Below are 22,799 nucleotides of genomic sequence, written 5' to 3'. Positions count from 1 at the left end.
GGCGAAACTGGGCAGAGATGGACTGTCAGGCCCAAACCTGGACCTCAGTCCCTACTGTGTTGTGCACAGTACTTTACCATTTGCAAAGGGATAGCCAGGCAAGGCTCGAGGGCTCCCTCCACAGTGTGAATGGGGGGACGAGGCCCAGAGAGGGCAGACACCTGCCAACGGTAGCACAGTGAGGCAGCAGAGACAGTCAGGTGCAGACCCAGCTGCCTCTCTAGGCAGGAACAGGCCCCAGGTCTCACTGCGTGCAGCCCCACTGCCCGGGCTAATGGACTGCTTAGAACTTTTGGACCTCAGATCCCCACCACACCATTATTCCTAGCCTGGCCAAGCTCTCCCCAGCCCCCCACCCTCAGGACTGTCATTCCCAGACTCCAAGGAGACTGACCTCAGATGGGGGGTGAGGTAGAGCCCCCCCACCCCAGCCAGGGGACCCTCTGCCCCTCCCATCCTCCAGGTCCCACCAAGTCTCACCTGAACAGTTGTGCTGGCCTCTGTGCCTGTCACCTCCAACCTATTCACGGTGGCCAGAGGGAGCTAGCAAAAGGCAGAAGTCAGATCACGTCACCTGCTCCGCACCATCCCATAGCTCCTGCCTACCCCCAGGAAAGCCAGACCCGTGAGGCCTGGCCTCCCTCTCAGAGGTAATCTCTGACATATTCTGTCACCGGCCCTGCTCCTGCCACACTGGCCTCCTTTTGCTGCTTACATCCCTCATTCCTGCCCCCGCCTCCCCATGCTTGTTCCTCCCTGGGAGCACTCTTCTCTCAGATCTTTGCACAGCTGGTTCCTCTGTGTGATCCAGGTCTTGGCTCAAATGTCACCTCAGAGAGACCTGCAGTATCACTTCCCACCTCAGGGGTGCCTGGGGCCCTGTTCCCTTACCTTGCTTCATTGTCTCAACAGCACTTCGCACTATCAAGAATTATATTTGTTTGCTTATTTATTTGGTGTCTGTCTCACCCTTAAGACTGGGAGCTCCCTGCAGACGGGGCCCTTGCTGTCTTGTCCCCAAGCAGGTGGCGCGGGGCATGAGGTGTGTGCTGGATGGACAGTGCCCTTCCCTGTCTCTCCCATCCTGTCTGTCCTCTCATCCCTCAGCTGTCTTGTCTGTGTCCCTCTGCTTTTCTCTCCTCTCATTCACATTTTTCTCTGATTCTCTCCAGTACGTCTCATCTCCATGTTTCTCTCTGGGTCTGTCTGTCTGTCTCACGTGCACCCTCTCCATCCCCCACCTGGCCTTGGCACTGGAAACACTATTTTGTCCTTTGGCCACACAAAAAGGTATATGGAATCAGCCAGGCTGGGGACACCACCAGTCTCTCCCACTACCCCCTGCCTAGCCCCAGTTCTCTTCTGGCCTAGAGTGCTCTGAACCCCCAACCCTCACCCTGTGAAGCTTGAGTGACCTGAGCCACATATGTGGCCTCAAAGTCAGAGATGTCCAATTCTGTCTGTATCTCTGAGCCTCAACTCCTGCCAGGAGAAGCTCCCCTCCCACCAGGCACTGGACTGGGTAAGCCCTGACCAGGGAAGAGAAGCCTCCAGGTTCTTCCCCTAATCTATAGATCCTGGGAGGCTACCTGCCCAGCTGACAGGCAGCAGAGAGGACATCCATGGTCCCAGAAGCCAACCCAGGAGAAACATGTATAAACCCAGTCTCAGAAGGAGTGAGCCTCCTATCCCTGGAGGAAACCAAAACCTCCTAGTAAGTGGGCCCCAGCCAGTCTGGAGAGGAGGTTAGACCAGCCCCAAGTTCTCTTGTAGCCGAGCCTGAAGACCCCTCCCCAGCCCCCAGCCTCGGTCTGCCCATAACCCTCCCCATCTCTTTCCTGCAGATTTTTGGACAGGCCTCCCTGATCCCCCAGTTGTTTGGCCACGAACAGCAGGTCAGTATGTTTGCCATTCTCTCACCGCCCCATCCCAGAGTCTAGGGCTGGGCCTAGGCACCTCAGTGTCCTGGCCCTTAACCCGGATAGCTGCAAGCAGAGCTAGCACCAGGAAAACCTCCTCCAAGGAGGATGGAATTGGGGCTCATATTGGCACCTGGACCTTTCACTCCCTGGCCCTGTCACTTCACTTCTCTGTGCCTCAGTTTCCTCTTCTCAAAAATGGAAAAGAATGAGTTAGGTTCTATGGATGAGGCAAGAATAGCCCCACGACATTAGGACAGCATTGTAATCAACTCTACTTTTTAAAAAAGAGTAACCCTAGGATAAGGGAAGGCATATCCTGAGAGATTCTAGCTCCCTCCTTGTCTTTTCCCCCAAAGCCTGGGAAAGGCCAGGCAAGACTGTTCTATTTGGACAGATCAGGGGCTGGGGACATTGGTCTCCATGTTCCAGGCCCCAGATCCTCTGACTTATCTCTTTTCTTGAATTCCATCAAGATTTTTAAGGATGTTAGGGTTCTGGAATGAATGCAGAGACTTTTCAAGTTTACCAAAGTTGGTGAAGATGATGCTGGTACTGGCACTGTCTGCCTGTCCTAAGGGTGCCCGGGGGTAGGATGCACACACATCTTACCCCCGGAAGTGGTCCTTTCCTCCCCCCATGCCCCAGCCCCAAGGCCACATGCCCTACAGAGTAGAATTAGGACTGGCCCTACATCTCCTGATTCCAGCCGTGGATGCCTGATGCACCTCCCACCTTCATTTCGGAGTTCCTCTTGATCGCACTGATGCAGAGGGTCTTTGGGGAGCCCACAGTGGGCCAGGTGATCTCTTCCTTCCTTCAACAGCCTCGTGATAAGGGTGTGATGTTTCACATATAAAACCTCCAGGGGAGGTTCCCTACATGCAGTGTACCCTTAGTGGTACACATACCAACAGCACTGACCAGCTGGCCTCTCCCCCAAGAGCTTGGGAGCATCTTAACCAACACTCACAAATCCTTGCAATCACCCCCACAGAGCTTCCTGTGATAACAGATACAGGTTATCAGGTATTTACTTTCCCCCCAACACTCTTCAAAGCATGCGATATGAATGATCTCATTTAATCTTGACCATCATTCTGTGAAATCTGGTCTCCAATTAGCCCCCATTTTATATATGGGGAAACCGAGGCACAGAGCAGTTCAGTGACTCGCCCACATTCATATTGTGAGAAAATGATGGACCTGGCAGTGAAACTCTGGCCATCTAGCTCCAGAGCTGGGCCATTACTGTGCAATCCCAAAGCAAGACCTCATTGCCCTTGGCAATCACAAGGGTCTCTCAGTATACCTCCCTCAGGTTGCAATTTTGGAGGATAAACACCTATCTCTTTAATACCCCCTCCAGGTGAATTCTGGATATGTCACATGGCCTACATGTTAATTTATCAGTGCTGTCTGATAGAACCTGGTGATAATTAGAAATGTTCTATAATCCATGCTGTCCAATAAAGGTAGCATGAGCAAGTGCAATGTGGCTGCTGTAATTAGGGAACTGAAATTCTTAAAAATTATATTTAACTTGACCCTAGATAGCCACACATGGTTAATTGCTACCATATCGAACAGAGCAAATTTAGCCCTTTCCAAACATATACTCTAAATTGGGTGATGATCCCACTAGCCAATTTACCTGGTGCAGGACCTGATAAGTTCACAGGCGTTCCACTCCATTTAGAGGAGGAAACACTGGTCTAAAGGATAGTGCTGGCCTGAGGTCACACAGCAGGTCCAGGGCAGAGCTGGCCCCAGGCCCAGCCTCATCTTTTCCTCCACGTGGTGGAGGAAACTTTTGCCCCCCTGCCCTCTTGCCCAGGTGTCTCCCAAGACCCCTAACCAGTGTCCATCTTTGGCCAACTCACTCCTCAGCTCATACTTTGTGATCCCCAGGTACCAAGATGGCCTGAGACATGGGTCAGACAGACCCTCCCAGAACTCTTGGAGGGTATATGTATGGTGAGGCCCCTCTATGCTCACAACTCCAGCTGCAGATTTGTAGGATCTTGAATGGTTTTCTCTAGAGGGACACTTAGAAACCATCCAGATGAGGTTGAGCTAAAGGAGAGATGGCAAATAGCACATATACCACCATTCTCCATATTGCCCGTGGCAGACATCACTAATCGATCCTCACTGCCACGACCCTCATTCCAGTATTATTTTCTCCCACCAGACTATTGCATCGCTTCGTCTCTGGCCTCTGCCTCCATTCCACACCCTCTATCCAACATCCATTCTATGTCACAGGGCTAGATTAATCTTCCTTAAATACACATTTGGAGTGTTGATTCTGCTACTTCCTCACTGGGTGTACCTGGCAAGTATCTTCCCCTCAGTTGCCTTCAGTTTCTTTGCTTATAAAAATGAAGGAATTGGACCATAAGATGGTAAATGTCTAGCACATCTACTGCCACCTCCCCATTCCAACCGTCAGGGCAAACATTACTAATTGAGTATAGCCTTCTTTCTGGTTGACTTCAGATGTGACCTCAAAATCTATTAGTTAATCAGTCTGAACACATAAGATATAACCTAGTTAACATCCTAGAAAGTATATTGAACAGTTTCTCCTCCATCTTAGAGATGGGAAAATTGAGGCCCAGAGAGGTGAGAGGGGCTGCCTATTTCTTAAGGGCTCCCTCTGCCCATCGCATGCCCTGAGTGAGATGGGAACAGGAAGGTGGGCTGAGTTGCAGCACCAGACTCCAGCTCTGCAGCTGAGCCCACCACCAAGCACCCCCATCCCTCCAGAATGGGTGGAGATGGCCCCTGATGCCTGCTTTTGCCCGGACAGGTCCGGGAGGCAGATCTGAGCGACCAGTACGAGGCGGCCTGCGAGTCGGCCTGCAGTGAAGCGGAGTCGACTGCGGCTGAGGCTCTAGACTTGCCGCTGCCCAGCTACTTCCGCTCCCGCAGCCACAGCTACTTGCGCGCCATCCAGGCAGGCTGCTCGCAGGAGGAGGACAGTGTTTCCCTGCAGTCCCTTTCCCCACCGCCCAGCACCGGCAGCCTCAGCAATAGTCGCACGCTTCCGAGTGAGTACCGAGGTGGGGGCGGGACTTGTTCGTTTGTTTTGCCAGGGGGCCCCTGGGACCGTGCCTGGTGGACTGCAGGTGGATAGGAATCCATAGTGGGCAAGCCAGGAGTGGAGGGGTGGTTAGGCAAAGCAGGAGCCCTTGGGGCTGAACTTCCCACCAATTGGTAAACTGGAGCTCAAATGGGGTGTGGGGGAGGGGGTCACAGAGAGAGATGTCAACACTGGGAGTGGGGTGAAGAGGTCTAGCTTGTGAGGTACTTGGTGGCCCCTGGGTCTCTAAAACCCTGATTCAGAGCAGCCTCCTGCTGGCAGGCAGAGCTCACTGAAGCCCTACTTACCGGTTTGGATTAGTTCAGGTAGGCAAACCTGTGGGGAGAGTGGGACCCTGCAGGGAAGAGAATGGGATTTACACTGAGCCATTTCAAAGGGGTGAGTTTGCAGGTGTCTCTCATATTCACAATCAGGGACAACCTGTCCTTCCTGATACCTGTTCTGAGTTCTCTGACAATAACCCAGGGATGATCAGAGAAAAGGGGGACCCTCTCTCCCAGAGCAAGCCATGATATCAAGACCAAGGAAAATCATAGTACAGTTTCTAGCTTAGTAGACAGAACTTTGATCTCACTCTAGCAGCAACTTTTCCTCCCCGAGCTTCAGTTTCCCCATCTATAAATTGAAGCATAAACCAGATGCCAGAGAGCTCTCCAGCAGATGAAGTAAGTCTGTGCCTGGGGAGGCTTAGGTGGGTAGGGCCTTGCACGTGGTAGGAGCTGACAAGTGTAGTTGTTATTACTGGTTCTCAGTCTTGACTTGGAGCCTCCTGACAATCAAAGGCATTTGGGGTTGGATTATTGTAGGAGAAGACACTTGTTTCAAGTGCTCAGTTGGTGTTTAATATGATCAAATGAGCCTGAATCTCAAGGAATTCTATACACAAGAAACCAGCTTATTGACTGGAATGAACTTGGCTGGGGACAGAGCAAGAAACCACTGTGTTTCACTATTGCCTTTCAAATCATGGGTGATATCTGGGCAGGTTCCTGAGCTTTTCCTATCCCTTTTAGACCTTAAGGAACAGTCTCGTTTTCAGATATTGAGAGTCTGGCCTCATGTCAAAATGCCAGGCTCATCCACTTCAGACCTCATGCACCTGGTAGCTAGGGCTTGACTGGGCTGGAAAGCCCACACTGGGGAGCTGGGCATGGTGGTCAGTGTCTCCTGGGTTCCTTGTTCACCAGTGGCCATTGCTGGTTCCTCCAGTGGGAGGGGAAGGTCGCTAGCGCAGGGGTTGTCTAGCATCAGGACTTTTCTGTGGGACAGATGCCACTTGCTGGTCTTTCTCTAAGAAAGAGGGCCTGAAGGCCCTCATGATGCCTTCTCTCCTGGCCTGGGCAGACCCCCTCCAGGCCACTGCTGCTTATTCCCCCTCAGCTTCTCCATGCAGTGGTCCCTCTCCTCCCCACTCAGCCTCTTTTTGCCAGGGGACCTGCCCCTGCCAGGCAGGCTTCTTGGACAGATTCCTCTGACAACAACTCCAGCCCTACTGTCTCCTCAGCTCGACTTAACCTATATGACAGTGGGGCCTGTGCCTTGCAAAACTCTGAAAGTACAGGGTGGTCTGCTACCCCCTTCCTTCTAGCTAACCCTGCCAGCCTCTCCATTTTAGGAGTCTCAAGCAGGCATTGGGGTTCACATTGCTTGGCCTCCAAATCCAGGGAATCTCTCTGCCCGACTCTCCCAGGTACACCATTCCAGTCCTCTAAGAGCCTTGGGTGGGAGGATCAGATTCTCCACATCACCAGGCCCAAGGGAAGTTCTCTTTCTTTTCTTTTTTTTTTTGGTGGGGGTGGATGTGGGGGCACACTATGTGGCTTGCAGGATCTTAGTTCTCCAACCAGGGATCGAACCCATGCCCCCTGCAGTGGAAGCACAGAGTCTTACCCACTGGACCACCAGGGAAGTCCTGTAAGGGAAGTTCTCTAAGCAGAGGGTGAGCGTGGGGAATCAAACAGCACCTCCAACGATTTTGTTCAAATAAACCCTCATTCACCAATCTCCCCCTACCTCATTCACTCATAAATGGGCTGAGGTTGGGTGATGGGCTACATGACTCAGAACTGTTTGGAACCCTGTATTGGTCAACTATTGATACAACATTCCTGCATAACAACCACAAATGAGGTATAAAAAAAAAAGTAACATTTATTTCTTTTGCACCTCTGTGGTCAGCTGGAATGTGCTCCACATGTTTCTCACCCTCTTCCCGGGACCAAAGTGTCCTCCTGGGATCAGTGACTTTGGCAGGCCATGTTCTTCCTGTGGTGCTGGCAGAAGCGGAGGACAGCAAGCCTAACTACACAGGCACATTTCAAGGTCCCTGCTTGCATAATATCTACAAAAATCTTATTGGTTGAAGGGGGTCATATGACTAAGCTCAAGGACAAGGGATGGAGAAATACCCTCCCACCTTTGTGTAAGAAACTGATTTATATGGTAAAGTGTGAGGATTGAGGAAGGGGTGAAGAATCAGGGTCAGTAATTCAATCTACTGTGGTCCACTTTCTTGGCCACATTTAGTCCTGTCACTCTTACAGAAAATACCCTTATCCCAAAGATCCTGAAAAGTCTCATTCAACCATAACATCAGGATGTCATGGTACACCTGAAATTAATACTGAAAATCAACTATTCTTCAGTAATAAATAAATATATTTTTAAGGAAGAAAAAAGATCTCATGATCTGTGTCAAATCTGGATTTGGCTCCTCTTGATTGAGGAACCTAAAGCCTAAAAAAGAAAAAAAAGTATCTACCTCCCACCTCCCAAACACCTCCTCTACACACACACACACACACACACACACACACACACACACACACAGCATGCATTGGTGAAATAGGGACAGGATGACTTGCAGGTCACATTCTTGTTCAGAAGGAGGGGAGGAGGCTCAGAGACTTACTGATCCATGGCCATTGTGAAGTCCCTCTTGGCAAATGTTGGGCAAATACTCTGGGAGAGGGAATATCTCTTGATGAGGCCCAAGGTCTTGCTCCCTGGGGTTGATTCCCTAAGCCATGTTTTTCTATAGCTCTCTGGAAGCCCTTCCTTTTCCATTAGCCTTTTCTGGCCTTGTCTAAAGGAAGCACTGGAGAATATAGGTCTTTGGGCAGTTGATGAACTGTTGTTGCCTGCTTCCTGCCTGAAGGAAGTTAGGGACCCAGATGTCTTTTTACACTTTGAATGGTCTCAGTCTCTTTGGCCTAAGTGATCATTGTTTTGGCCACACACCTCCCTCAAACACTTTATGGGTTTTCTATGTATTGTATTCCACTTAACTTCCATGTTGCAAAAACTATACCATTAATTTTTAAGTTATGACAGTCTCTCTCTACTCAATTATGACTACTTTGGATACATCAGGCTTCTATGGGGCCATGCTCTAAAACTTTCTGGAAGCCCTTTTGAGCAGCTGAGAACATCTACTAAATGGTACCTTATTATTTTCAAGTATTAATAAAAGATGTTGTAACCGTGCTCTTGATTGGATCTGGCCCATATGTTATATCTTAACTGGTCATGACCTTGGTTTGGTCTTTGTCCCCAGGCTGCATATTAATTTGAGACTGATTTACTGGCTGGAGAAGTGTTGATTGATTTATTTTCCAACTTAGCCAAGTTCTGGGCTCTCTGTATTCCCTCTAAACACTCAACACTCCCTATATCTTTTATGAATTCCACTCTTTCTTGTAAGTCCTTTTCAAATCCAGCCCAGAGGCACCAGCTCTTGCTTTCAGCATTTACCTGGAAACCATCTTGCCCAAATCCATTGGTTCTCTTCAAATTACTATAGATGGACAGTTTTACCAAGCATTTGTCTCTCCATAGTGCAAGGTCACCTTTTTTCAAGCCTCCAGTAACAACTCACTGCGCACCACTTGGTCCCAGAGACAGTTCTACATATTTTTATTTTTATTGCTCATACACCCTACTCTTGGTACCAATTTCTGTATCTATCAACTATTATCACAATAATGCCATGGAACAAGCAAGCACATCTAATTTCAGCAGCACCCAATAATACACATTTGTTCTCATTCATGAGCTTTCCAGTCACCTAGTTTTGCTCTGCACGTCCTATATCCTTCTCCTCCTGGGACGAAAGTGCATTCCTGGAATCAGTGCCCAAGCCATGCCATGTGCTTTCCACGGCGGTGGCAGAAGTATAAGAGGGCTAAGCCCACTGTACAAGCACATTTCAAGTCTCCTGTGAACATCTGGTTGGTCAAAGCAAGTCACGTGAGCCCAAAGCCAAGGTCCAGGGAAATACACTCGACCTTTTGTGGGAGAAACTGCAGTTATGTAGCAAAGGGCATGAACACAGGGAAGGGTTGAGGACTGAGGCCAAAAATTCAGTCACAGCTCGTTCAGCACCTCCCATATGAATGATCCAGCACTTCTGGCTTTAAATGTAGGGGATGGCTGGGGGAGGGGGGAGGACTTCAATTATTCTCAATTTGGGGACTTAAGCCCAAACCAAGATACTCAGGAAAGTATGGGAGGACTTCCCTGGTGGCCCAGTGGCTAAGACTCTGCGCTCCCTATGCAGAGGGCCTAGGTTCAATCCCTGGTCAGGGAACTAGATCCCGCCTGCCAAAACTAAAGATCTGGTGTTCTGCAACTAATATCTGGCACAGCCAAATTAATTAATTACTTTTAAATTAAAAAAAGAAAAAGAAAGAAAGAAAGTATTGGTAGCAACATCTGATACCTGCCCAGACATGTGTGCACATATATACCTATTTGTGAACATATATCAGATTCTATACCCTTAGACCTCTATGAAAACATATAAACCATATACACATTGGTGTTCTCACATGTATGCACACACACACACCTAATCTCTACATACAGTTGCACATGCTCTCACATATGTGTGTATGTCTTCTTCAAGGCTCATGCCACCTCCACACCAGTGAGGAAATTGTGCCCCTACCAGATTGGAGCCACCAAAAACATCTCCCCCCTCCCCGCCGCTCTGTTTCCCCACTCAGCCCTCCATCCAAGTCTCCATAGTGACCACTACATTCTTGCTTCTCTCTACGCTAACCTCTGACTCCCTCATGCTCAGCAGGTAGACTCACCTGTCTTGCAGGGAAAAGCAAAGTCACCAGATTTTCAGACCTCTGCCCAGAGCTGCAATTGGTCCCTTAGGTACCTTAGTGCTGGGTTAGGAAAGACACTTAACTGTCATCTGTTGCAAAATTATCATGTCTCACAATTTTTATTAGGCTTAGATCCTGTACTGCCATCTGCCACAAACATGTCATAATAAATGTATAATTCAATTATGTCTATTTTGTGAATAGCACCCTCTCCTATATGTGGCATCCTTAATCTGTGTACAACCTGTACCACCGTACATGGCAGTCTTGCCGGCCACCACCTCCCTCATTACAGACACACCCTAATATGCACAGGCACCCCCTCCTGCAGCCACTGTCTCCCTGCAGGGGTCTCCTGCTCAGAAGGCTACCCCCTGTCCTCAGCATATGTCTCCAAGAAGTGAGCCCACCGAGGACTCTTCTGAGCCCCCAAGTTGCTAAGGGGCATGAAAGCTCTTTGTCACTGTCACGTGGGCACATATGCTCTCGGGCCATCAGCCGGTGAGTGGGAGATGTGGGGGGCAATTATTGAGACAGTGAGAGCCTGGCAGTGGCGGGCCCCTCCCCAGTGGCCATGGGCAAGGCATGAAGCTGCCCACCCACCCGCTGGGAACTGGCCAACTTCCCAGCTGCCAGCGCTGCCTCCACAGACACCCCCCCTTTCCCTCCCCCTTTCTGACCCAGATTCCACATTCCAGAAATAGCTCTGGCAGGTGACTGGCAGGCGGGGGTCAGCCCCTACTGGGATAGTGGGGGAAGCAGCAGATACATGTTTAGGTACCTACACATGCCCCTCCCCAGCCACAGGACCTGCCGGGAAGGCCCCTGGGTAACCCTCAGTCTGCCCCATCCTCCGTCCTCTTTCTGCACTTCTGAGAAAGAAAAGAACAGAGAACGCCCTCCCTCTCACTCCTCCCATCTCTGACTCTGCCCACCTCCTTTCCTCTCCTCCCCCCCACCCTCCCTCCATCCCTTTCTCCCAGCTTCCCCTCCCCACCATCATCTTAGCCTTCTGTCTGTCTCCCTCAGCCCTATTTCTCCCCACCACCCTCTCTCCTGTTTTCCTCTCCATTTCTGACCTTTCTCCCTCCCCAGCCTGTCTCTCTCGCACTCCCTCTGAATCACAAGAGAGGCTGTGACATCACTCAGGAGCCGCGATGGTGGTGGGCTGCAGGGTGATGCCCACCACCTGCCCCTGCCCTGAGCCAGCTGCATTCTCTGCACGGGCACATGGGTACACGTGTGTACACACAGAGGTCCACACACCTGGGGTCACTCTCTGGTGGTGCTTGAGGCTCTAGGGTGAGCTGGGATAGGTTGCTGGCCTGGGAAACATCCTGGATCCTTTTGGATCTAGTTTCTGCTCTGCTAAGTCACTCTGGGTGGGTCCTGGCCCCTTTCTGTGCCCCAGATTCTCCATCTATGTTTTGAGGCTTGGATTTGGAGACCACCAAACACCGCCTATCTGAGTCACAGAATGCTCTGTCCTCCTTTCTTTGTTCCCTCTCCCCTCCCCCGGAACTCCCCGTTTCTTCTCTGATTCATTCTCTTCTGTACAGACACAGGAAGGGAGGCTGACAAAATTCCAGTAAGCAGCCAACCTTCCAGGCGGCCTCGTCCCCCAAGCCCTCTCCCAGGCCTGACCCTCCACAGTCTCTGATTATCACGCTATAGGCTCCTGTCAGGTTGGACACTCCAGTATCCAGAGTGTCAGGGCAGAGAGGAACCTCAAAGACCATCATGTCCAGCGATGCAAATAGGCTTCAACTCATGTGTCATTCCTGATCCCTGGAGCTCAGGACTGAGAGTGAGTTAAGCAGAGAAGCGTGGCACCATTGATTAGTGATGTCTGCTTTGGCCAGGAGAGTTGCATTTATCTGACATTCCTGATTTAGCCCAGTTAATCATGCGCACACACATACACACACACGTGTGTGCACACATACATATTGACGGATATTTTACAAAGAAACTGTAGCCTAGAAGAGGTGAGTATCAAGTCAGGGTAACCCAGTTAGTAGGTCAAGGAGCTCTTCCCCTGCCCTGGGTCAGCCTGACTTGAGTTCCCCACTATTCTGTGGGTGTTGAGGGGTGCTCATCCAAGGTTCTGGTAAAGAGCTGCAGTGTGGTCACAGGAGTTTCAAGAAGAATCATCTGGCAACATGGGCAGGATGGATTGGAGGCTGTGCAGTGGCCCAGGCAAGGCCCAGGGAGCTTGGGCAGGGAACATAGTCAGAGAATAATGCAAGTGTCCAGGAGACCTTCCTAGAGTGAGTGATGAGGAGCCAGAATTCCTGCCTCCTGAACAAGGGCCCTCTCCACAGAGGGCACTGGGCAGAATGGGGCCTTCCTCCCTCCTTGGACCTCCTTGGGCCTTCCTTCCTCCCAGCCTTGGACCAGGAAGTCCCTGGTTAACTGAGCCACTCTCCTAAGTCCCATTTTTAGGCAGACCCGTAGAACCTTCTCAGGGAAACAGTGATTGGGCTGGTGGGCAGGCTGGGAACCCCAGGTTTCTGAATGAGACAAAAATATCCCTTACTCCCTCAAGGGTAGAGAGGTCAGGCCAAAGGAGGAGAGACTAAGGTGCTTACATTGAACTGTGGAGGCCCTAGAGTGGTGATGAAGGACAGGAGCCTTGCCATGGGGCATCCCTTTCGTTGACTAGATGTTTACTGATCCCCTACCATGAGCCAAGTGGTGGTGTAGGACCAGGAACACCTCAGTGAACAAAATGGAAACCCTGGCCTTCATAGAGAGTATGCTCTTGTTGGGTGCAGATGGGTGGGTTGGAGGACAGACAAAGCAGTCAGTATAAATAATGCAAGTAAGTATATGGGGTTTTAAAAAAATATTTCTTTCTTTTGGCTGTGTCAGGTTGCAATCTTCATTGTGGCATGGTCTTTTTGTGGTTGTGGTGCAGGGCACATCGTGGGCTTAGTTGCCCTGGTATGTAGGATCTTAGCTCCCAACCAGGGATTGAACCCATATCCCCTGTGTTGGAAGGCAGATTCTTAACCCCTGGACTACCAGGGATGTCCCCTAAGTACATGGCTTATTGGAAAGCAGTGTAGGGCAAGGAGTACTGGGAGTGCCAGCAGGGAGAGGGGAGGGATATTGCAGAATAAATAGGGTACCAGGGTAGACCTCATTGAGAAACATGTTTGAGCAAACTCTTGAAGGAAGTGAGGGAGGAAGTAGTGGTGGGTACTCCAGGCTGGGAGAAGAGTGGTACAAATGCCCAGAGGCAGGAGGGCTCAGTAGCTGATGGAGGCCAAACAGGGCTGGGTGTGGTTGGGACACAGCAAGACAGGCAGGCTGTGCTTTGGGGCTTCCTGAATTTTCCTACGTAATCAATCTAAAGAATAAGTGAATGATATAGGTGTAGCCTAATGACTGTGAGAAGGGCAGAGTAAGCTAGTATTTTTCAAAGTGCCTAGGGCAGTGCCTGGCATCAATATTAAAAGCAAACGGTTGCTTTTAATATTTTTGTTGTTGCTGTTTGGTCACTCAGCCATGTCTGACTCTTTTGTGCCCCTATGGCAGTAGCCCGCCAGGTTGCTCTGTCCATGGGATTTCCCAGACAAGAATCCTGGAGCAGGTTGCCATTTCTTTCTCCAGGGGATCTTCCCAACCCAGGGATCCAACCCGCATCTCCTGCGTTGCAGGCAGATTCTTTAGCACCAAGCCACCAGGGCAGCCCGCTGTTATCATTATAACTTTATGCAAAAATCACAACAGTGGTATTGGAAAGACTGTATCATCTTCAGTAAATTTTTCTCCATTTTACATTTGGAAAACAGAGGTGCAGAGAAAGGCAGGGGCTTGTCTAGGTCACTTAGCAAGGCAGGTCGGGGAGCAGAAACTGGATATGCAGATGGTAGACCTACTGTAGGTGCAGCCTAGAGGGATGAGGCCCGGAGCAAGGGCCCAGACTGTGAGTAGGGGGACTCACAGGGGCAAGGCGGGGACTCAATGAAGTGGGGAAGCTCCATGAGTTGTGAAGGGAGTGACTTAGGAATTTACACAGCTCCTACTGCACTTGGCCCTCCAAGGTATCGTGGATGTAATGGTTTTATTTTACTAAAGAGGAAACTAAGGTTCAGGAAGTTGAATGAACATCTTGTCCAAGGTCACAGAGCCCTCCTGAGGCTGAGCAGGGATTAGAACCCAACCTGCAAGACCCCAGATGAGCACAGCAAAACCAGGAGGGAGCGGTGGGGACACTAGAAACCCTTAGGACGTAGAGTCCATAGTATTGGGAGGCTAATTTGACCACACACAGGTGAGACGACCCGCTTGTGCGGAGCCTCTGCTTCCCCTGGGGAATATCCAGGTGTAGCCACGATAAACTGGTACAGACTCCCGGGCCCCTCGCTCGTCAGGGAGCATGCGTCTCGTTCCAGCTGGAACCGGTTTGGTGGGGGCGGCTGGAGGGGCGGAGTCCCGGGTGCTCAGGCACGCGCGTGCTGACGTGGGCGCGCGCTCCCTCGCAGGGTTGGGCGGCCTGGGCGTGGGCTGGACTGAGCGCCCCGCGCGCTTGCGCACCCGCCCTGCCGGGCGCGCGCGACGGGCCACGTGCCGAAAGGGCCGCGCGCGCCCCCGCCCGCCCCGGGAGTCCCGAGCGACGCGCGCGCGCGTCTGACGCGGGGGGCGGGGCGGGGCGGGGCCGGCGCGGGGCTTTAACCCAGAGGCCCCGCCCCTCGGGCGTACAAAACCGGAGCCTCGGGCCGGGCCGCGTGAGGGAGGAGGGTGAGTGCCCGCCGCTGGCCGCAGCTGCCGCCAGCCCGTCCGTCACTTCGTCGGTCTGTCCGGTCCACGTCGTCGCCGCCGCCGCCGCCTCAGCCCGGACGCCTGGGGCCCGCCCAGCGCCGCTCAGAGCAGCCGCGGCCCCGCGAGGAGACGGGCGCCGCCCCCGCCCGGCCCTGCCCCCGCCCTCCTCCCAGTCTGTCCGTCCGTCCGTCCTCCCTCCCGCTCGCGCTTCCGTCCTTCTGTCCAGCCACCGACCCTGGGGCCCATCTCCCCGCTCCGCCCGCTTTGTCTCTCCCTGGCTCGCTGTCTCTTTGTCTCTGCCCTCGCGCTGCCTCCCAGCCCCTCCCTCGCTCCCCGATCTCGGGTCCCCCTCAAAGCGCTCTTCTCATCCCTCAAAGTCTCCCTCTCGGAGCGCCCCTGTTCTTCGGGACTCCCTCTCTGAGCGCCCTCTCATCTTGTGGGGAGGGGGCTTTCTTTCAGAACACCTTTCATACTCCCCGCACATCCCTTGGGGATCCTCCCATCTGTCCCCCACACCCCGGGGGTCTTGCCTCCTCTTAGCCCTCCTTTCTGCAGGCTTTTGCCTCTTTTGGTGTCCCCCCTGTACGCTGGGACCTCTGATCCCTTGGGGTCTCTACTTGGGAACCCCGAAGCTCCCCAGCTCCCTGACTTCCGTACCCCCTCCCTGCCTTTCCTTGGTTTGTGCCCCAGTCGTTGTTCTCTGTCAGGACTCCGCGCCCCCCAGCCCCCTGGGTCGGGGTCCCCTGCTTTGCTCTCCCTGTCTCTCCCTGTCCTCACATCTGTCTTGCTGGTGTCACCGCTCGATGTCTCTTGCGCTGCAGACCCCTTTTTGAGGCTTCTCCTCTGCCGGGGTCTCTTGCCCCCCACCCACCCACCCCCCACCGCGCTTTCTCTGCCCCGTCTCCCTGTCTCCCCTTCTCTCCGCTCCTGTGTCTCTCCCTCTCCCCTTTTCTGTCTTTGCCGGTCTCTGGGTCTCTGACCCCCATCCGGCCCTCATGGCTTTGTGTCTGGAGCTCTTGAAGCAATGTGAGTGGTGGGGTGTCCGGGTCGGGCCGGAGTCCGCCCGCAGGCTGGCCGCGGCCGAGGCTCCATGGGGTTGGCGCTGGGGCGAGGGCTGGCGCTGGGGACTCCCCACCAAGAGGGCAAGGGGAGAGGGGCCGGGCTGTCTGGCAGAGGTGGGAGTTGGGGCCTTTCCTGCTCTGAGGCTTCTGCTTTAGTTGCTTGTGTGTGTGTGGACCGTGCCACGGGCTGGGCATCCCTGCCCGCTCGGCCATGCATGGCCTGGCATTTTGGAATCGCTTGTGGGAAGGCCTGGGCTATTTTGGAGCCAGCAGGATGTGATATCACTTGGGCGTTTATTTAGACCTGACTGGGGGTGGGGGCTGCGTTCTTGCCAACTTGAGTAATCAAATTTTGCAGGGGGGTGCGGCCTCCTAGGCAGCCGGGCTGTGAGGTTTGGGGCCAGAACTTGTAAGCACCAGACTGGGCAGGTGAACCAGGGTTTATGTTGCCTTGGTCTTGCCGAGACCGTAGGTCAGGGTGAGGGGAGAAAGGAGTTGTTCTTCACCTGACCACCCTTGAGGTTTGGGCGTGGTGGTCTAAGACCTCTGGGGCCATGGGTCTGCCAGCCTCAAACCTTGTGACCTTGAATGAGACCCTCAACCTTTCCCAGCTTCAGTTTCTCCATCTGTAAAAAGGGAATAGTTGTGTCAATCTCACAGGGTTGTCATGAAGATCAAATGAAATATCTATAAAGACACTGTGGGAACTGCCAGCCTAGCTCTAACCTGAGCCCCACAGAGGGGAAGCAGCTAGTTCATGGGCACACAGGCTAGTTCATGGCAGAGTTGGGACGGGGATCTGGGCCTGGGACGCCCTGGTCCAGAGTTCTTCACCCCAAAGTCCATTGCCACCTATTATTCAGAAATACACCTGCCCTGCCAATAGGCCAGGGAACCAGCTGTCCCCGTTTATGCCCCGATTCCCAGTTGTTGTTTTTCAGTTTGTAAAGGTAGGTGGTGTGCCCAGTGGGATGTCTGTGTTGGGAGGCTGTCGGATTTTCCGTGTTCCATCCCATTGTTGTTTAAGGGTGGTCCTGCTTGTCCAGTGGCACTTGGGAATAAAGTCAGTCAGTTTGTGGTTGTGAGCCCCACCTGCTTTGCCGGCTTCCAGTACAGCAGGGGAACAAAGGCCCTGGCTGAGAGATGCTTCGCAGACAGCTGGGGTCCGCTGTCAGGGAGCCTCAGACATCCTAGAACTTTGGAGCAGGAGATCAGATCAGCTATGATAGCTCCCTTGTCTTACAAACAAGGTCCAGAGAGCACAGAGGGTTCAGCCAGGACTCCTGCATCCTCTTCTGTAGTACTGCCAGACCGGTCACAGTCAGGCGGGTGTCACCTGCTTACTGGTGTATAATGACAATTTCCAACATCCATTGACCTTTTATTGTGGGCCCCGAGCTTGACATGTTACACAGATTTCTTGCAGTGGGGAGGAGAAAGGGCTTGGTTTCTGGTCTAGAAGTGGGAGGATCAGGGTGTGGTCCCCACATCGCACCGTCTCAGGGAGGCTGCTTTTCCCTGGGCTTCAGCTTCCGTATCTGCAACATGGGAATGATCTTCCTTGTCCTCAGACTGATTCTGAAATCATGGATCCCTAAAGAAATTCTGGGTGGCAGACTGCCAAGGTTCTATTCTCGGCTCTGATGCTAAGATGCTGTGTGACTTCAGACAAGTGTCTTCCTCTATCTGTATTTTTCCTTCAAAAAAATGAGGAAGTTGGGTGTTGTGGACTTGGAGGTACTTTCAGCTCTGACATTTGAGGATTTTTTTTTTAAACACCTGTGGTTTTTTTAATTTTTTTAATTATGAATGACATTTGAGGATATTGAGGTAACTGAAGGGCCACCTATTTGTACCTACATCTCGTCTTACCTGTAAAAGTGCGTGTGATCACAAAATAACAGAATGTGTTGAGCGCTGCCAGGTGTGTGCTGATGATACACTGTGGGCTTTCATCAGAGAGAGACCTTGCCCAGGCAAAGAGATCAGAGACACTTCCAGAAGGAGGCAGTGCTTGAGCTGGGCCCCTGTACCCAACACGTTCTGCCTCTTACAGGAACTGTTCCAAACGAAAGAAAGAGTGTGGGGTTTTGAGTCAAAAATGCCTGGTTTTAATTGTTCTCCACTCACTGCGGGTGTAATCTTGGTCTAGTTACTCTCTTTCAACTTCGGCTTCTTCATCTGGACTCAAGATAATCATATTTACACTGCAGGGTCATGGTGAGGATTAAGTGAGCTTCTATATTTAAAAATACCTAGTACACAGTAGGTGACTTCTCAGGTAGCCCAGTGGTAAAGAACCCGCCTGCCAGTGCAGGAGATATGGGTTCAATTCCTGGATCAGGAAGATCCCCCTGGAGAAGGAAAGGGAACCCACTACAGTCTTATTGCCTGGAAAATCCCATGAACAGAGGAGCCTGGTGGGCTGCAGTCTATGGGATCACGATGAGTCCTTCACGATTTAGCAACTGCGCACGTGTGCAATACACAGTAGGCATTTAATAAATGGGAGCCTTCACCTCCAAGTAATATCTGGATCCCTTTTTCCTTTGTGGGAACAAGACAGAGGCCCAGCCTCTCCCACTACCCCCCTGTGGCTGGGGTTCAGGTAACCAGGAAAGCACCTTCTGGCTGTTCTGATGTTAATAGCAGTAATCCTCTAATCTCTCCCTCGCTGTGTGAGACCTTGTATAATCTGCCAGGCTCTTTCCTTGCTCATTGTTCCCCACAACAGTCCTGGGAGGAAGTCAGAAGCCAGTGGAGTTCTCCCTGTTTCACAGGTGAATGAAGCATAGGGGGCCCAGGGAGGGCCTTGTGCCCAGGCCTCTTGACTTTTCTTCCCCTGCAACCACAGTGTTGCTCCACATTTACTGCTGCCTGGTAGCCTACCCCTCGGCCACCTTCTCTCCATCTGGCATTTGTTCTGCCAGGAGGGTTTGCTTGACATTTCCCCAGCCTCTGAGCTCATCTCAGATTTAAAGAGACTAGCTTGAGTTCGGGTGGGGACTGAGTCACCACCTTCCTCCACTTTCTTACCCTGAGCTGCAGCCACACATGTCCAGAGGGCCACCACCGTAGACCTGCTGGTCATAGACCCTGCATACAACAGGCGTTCCTCCCAGAAGTTCAGGTGGCGCTCTCTGGGCTCTCCGGGGAGGGCAGGCTGCAGGGAGGCTCCATATGTATTTCTTCACGCCTAGGGGTTCTGGAAGCACAAGCCACACTGAGTTGTTGCCTGGCCTCTCCTGCTTCTAGCCCTTGTGTGCTCTACCCTCCCCCGTGGTACCTTGCTTCCCTTGGAGGCCACATAGTCACATGCCTCCTCTTCCAAGAAGTCTGTGATTGCTGCCTCTGGCTGGAGTCAGATTGTGAATTTAGTCTGCACTCGATGAAAGTGTGACCTTGAAGATCGCCTCTCTCTGCCTCCGTTTCCTCATAAAATTTAGGCTCCACATCTTGACACAGTTCAGGCTTCTGAGCCTATCCCCAAAGGGTCTCAGTTGACAGGTCTAGGGGCAGGAATGAGCTTTTTAAACCAGCCCCCTGGAGGAGGCTGATGCTGAGGGCTTATGGATTGCACTCGGGGAAAAACTGAACTGAGCGATTCCTGGCCTGGGATCACAGTTTGGCTTGTCCCTGCTGTGTGACCTTGGACTGATCGACTTTCTGCACCTCACTTTTCTTCTGGGTCAGAAAGGGATGGAAATGCATTTCTCCCACGTTGCTCTGAGAACGTGAACTGGTATCAGAAAGGTCCTGCAAGACATGGAAGCGTGTCTGCCACACTGGGTGTTGGGGACTGTGCTAGGCGGTTTCTGGCATTATCGCGCTGCATTATTGCAACAGTCCTGTGATACGGGTCTCAATATGATCCCGAACTGACAGGTGGGGAGACTGGTGCCTCATCGTGCTCTTTGTTTCAGGCAGGATTGGTTGTTTCCAGAAAGAGGTTACCAACTTCCCCTGCTCAGTCCCTGCAGTAGACGCCGTCAGCCCTGGCCAGGGTAGGGGCTATGAAATTGAACAGCTGGGCAGGAGTGCAGTGCAGTCAGCAACAGGAATTGAATGAGGTTGTCCAGGTGTGTGCTGTGCGTGCCTCTCAGGTTCTCAGGTTTCCCAGTCCTGTGGGAGGGGAGCCACAGCTGCCTCCCGTCCCTCAGCCTGTGTTGGAATCAGCTGGTATATCACCCGCCCACTCCTGGGAACCAGGGAAGACAAAAATCTATATTCTGGAGTTAAAAGATTATTGTTGCTTGTCTCACTATAAGAAGCAGTTCCAGGGAGGGGAAGGGACAGGGGGTGCCTAGCACTCCAGAAGACCATGTCAGGGCCAGGCAAGAGCCACCGCCCTGCCTCCCCGCCCAGGTCTCCCACATTTCTCTGTCCCTGGCCTGGATCACCTGGGGAGAGCTGGTGCACGGAGGCTCCGTTTGGCCAGTGTAGAGGACAAGAGCCAGAAAAGTGGTCCCAAGTGGTTGAAGCTGGACCCGGCTTAGCTGAGTTGGGCTTGGAAAACACTCTCTGACCAGCGATTTGCCCTCCCAGCCCTGGGCCGGGCTCCGAGAGGATGGGAAAGACCAGACAGACAGGGCCTCTGCCCCTGGGAACTCAGGCTCTGACAAGGGAGACAAGGCCTACAATTATGAGAGACTGTGTGACAGTCTGTAATTAAGCATCTGCTGAAGAAGGGCATTGTCTGAGGAGGAAGAAGTGAGCGTGAGCCAGAGGAAACAAGAGCCCTTGAGAGGGGGACTGGATTCAGAGACTGGCATTGGGGCTGGCGTGCCTGGGGATGGTTTCTCCAAAAGCAGAGGTGCGGGGGCTGGACATGGTAAGCACATATTTTGGAAACAGTGAGTAGACAAGTTTAGCTGCCGCTCTGGGAGGGCCCAGAAGGTTGTAGGCCGCATTGAACTTGAGCCGAAGAGCAGAGGCTTTGGAGAGCCATGGAATGGAAGGTTTTAGAGCCAGAGCAGCAAACTGGAGGCTTTTTTTCAAGATGAGTCAGGCTGTGTGAGTGGGACTGAGTGAAAGTGGTGACGGGAGGAGCTTTGCAAGCATCCTGGAGAAGGGAGAGGGCGGGGTGCAGGTGGAGCCCATGGGAGGGGGAAGGGCCAGTTGGGGTGCAGAGGATGTGTGTTCTCTGAGGAGAGCCCAACTAGGGGCCTGATGGGCCAGTGGGAAAGATGCTGGGTGTTGCTATTTGGAGCAGGAAATAACAGTCTGAGCGCATTGCTCGTCCACCTGCTCTGTGCCAGGCTCTGTGCCAGGGCCTCCATGGGTGCTCTCGTGAAATCCTCTAAATAAGCCTGAGGCAGACAGACTTACCATCCCCCTTTTACAGATAAGGAACGTGTGGCTCAGACCCAAGGCTGACTGCAAACACTGACTCTCCCAGTTCAGCTCGCCTTCTTAGAAAGGAACCTCCTACTGTTAGGGTCCTGGGAATCTGAACCTTCTTGACCCTTGAATTGAGACCCTTGAATTAATACATCCCCTGGGCTTCCCAGGCAGTGCTAGCGGTAAAGAACCCGCCTGCCAATGTAGGAAATGTGAGAGACCTAGGTTCGATCCCTAGGTGGGGAAGATCCCCTGGAGGAGGTTACGACAGTTCACTCCGGTATTCTTGCGTGGAGAATGCCACAGCCAGAGGAGCCTGGTGGGTTATAGTCCTTGGGGTCGCAAAGAGTCGGACATGACTGAAGTGACTTAGCACACATGCATGCACAAATATATCCCCTACAGCCCACACCCCCCGTGGTTTCTAAAGACCTGGAAGACTGGGCCTGAGAACCAGCTCAGAATTCCTTAAGGTGGAAGCCTCAGAGAACTGAAGGGCCTTCACATCAGCCGTTTTATTCACCAGGCTGTGAGCAGCCTCCAGAGCTGGGCCTCCTGTGTCTGGTCCAACTGTGGGCACGTCCATGACTGGGCACACTGGAATTCTCCTCTGGCCTCCTTCCCCACCCTGAGAGAGAGTGTTCCCTGGCCCAGCCACAAAGGCAGGAAGGGACTTGTCCAAGGTCCTCTCACCACAGGAGAGCCGGGTGATGAAACCCAGTTCTCCTCTCCCAGGCTGCAGCCAGGGATGCCCACTGGGCAGAGGGAAGGCGAGGGTGAGTGGCTACCAGGCGAGGCAGCGGTGGCTGGTCACAGAGCGCGGCTTGGAAACCAGTGGCCAGCCCTCTGTGTGCCCCCTTGAGCAGAGCCTTGGCTGGGGGTCTTGGCACAGCTTCCATGCCCCGCTCCCCACTCCTCCCTTGTCTGCAGTAAACACCCCTGGGACCCTTGTGCCAGTGCTAGTGATAAGTCACGAGTCTTATCCGACTCTTGCAACCCCATGGGTTGCAGCCCACCAGGCTCCTCTGCCCATGGGATTCTTCAGGCAAGAACACTGGAGTTGTTTGCCATTTCCTCCTCCAGGGGATCTTCCCAACCCAGAGGTCGAACCCACGGCTCCTGTATTACAGGCTAATTCTTTCCCACTGAGCCACCAGGGAATACATTGGCATGTACTCTCTGAGCCTTGGGGTTTACAGGGTACAATTGTAACTGCTCCCACAATTTTCATATCAGAAAGCAGGGTAAGAGTTTCGATGAGGGGTTTTTGTGCTCCTTTGGAACAGACTGAGCCTGAGAAGCCTGAGAAATTATGCAGACATTGGAGGAGTGAACTAGAGCGCCCCTGTGCTGTCCCTTTCGATTGTAGTCATTCATTTGGTCAGTGCTTTACCACTTGCCAGGTGCTTTGTGGTAAATGTGATCATTCTCAGGTATATTCATTCTTTTTATTTTGTTCACATCACATAGTTTTGGATCCTTA

General features: G+C 52.5%; 1 protein-coding gene across 7 annotated transcripts in view; it reads left to right on the top strand.

The window, feature by feature from the left end:
* DLGAP4 (DLG associated protein 4) overlaps nt 1-22,799 on the top strand; it is a 201,853-nt gene that overhangs the window by 120,116 nt on the left and 58,938 nt on the right. For 4 of the 7 annotated variants that reach the window (XM_027558628.1, XM_027558626.1, XM_027558625.1 and 1 more), the window contains exons 6-7: nt 1,845-1,895; nt 4,735-4,975. In XM_027558628.1, coding sequence (XP_027414429.1) covers nt 1,845-1,895; nt 4,735-4,975 — 292 coding nt within the window. Of the gene's footprint in view, nt 1-1,844; nt 1,896-4,734; nt 4,976-14,883; nt 15,942-15,990; nt 16,091-22,799 lie in introns of those variants that run through there. The other 3 variants (XM_027558627.1, XM_027558631.1, XM_027558630.1) reach the window with 3 other exon arrangements.

The sequence above is a fragment of the Bos indicus x Bos taurus genome, chromosome 13, assembly GCF_003369695.1.
Source record: "Bos indicus x Bos taurus breed Angus x Brahman F1 hybrid chromosome 13, Bos_hybrid_MaternalHap_v2.0, whole genome shotgun sequence".
NCBI lineage: Eukaryota > Metazoa > Chordata > Mammalia > Artiodactyla > Bovidae > Bos > Bos indicus x Bos taurus.
This window is presented reverse-complemented; position numbering and strand designations above follow the sequence as displayed.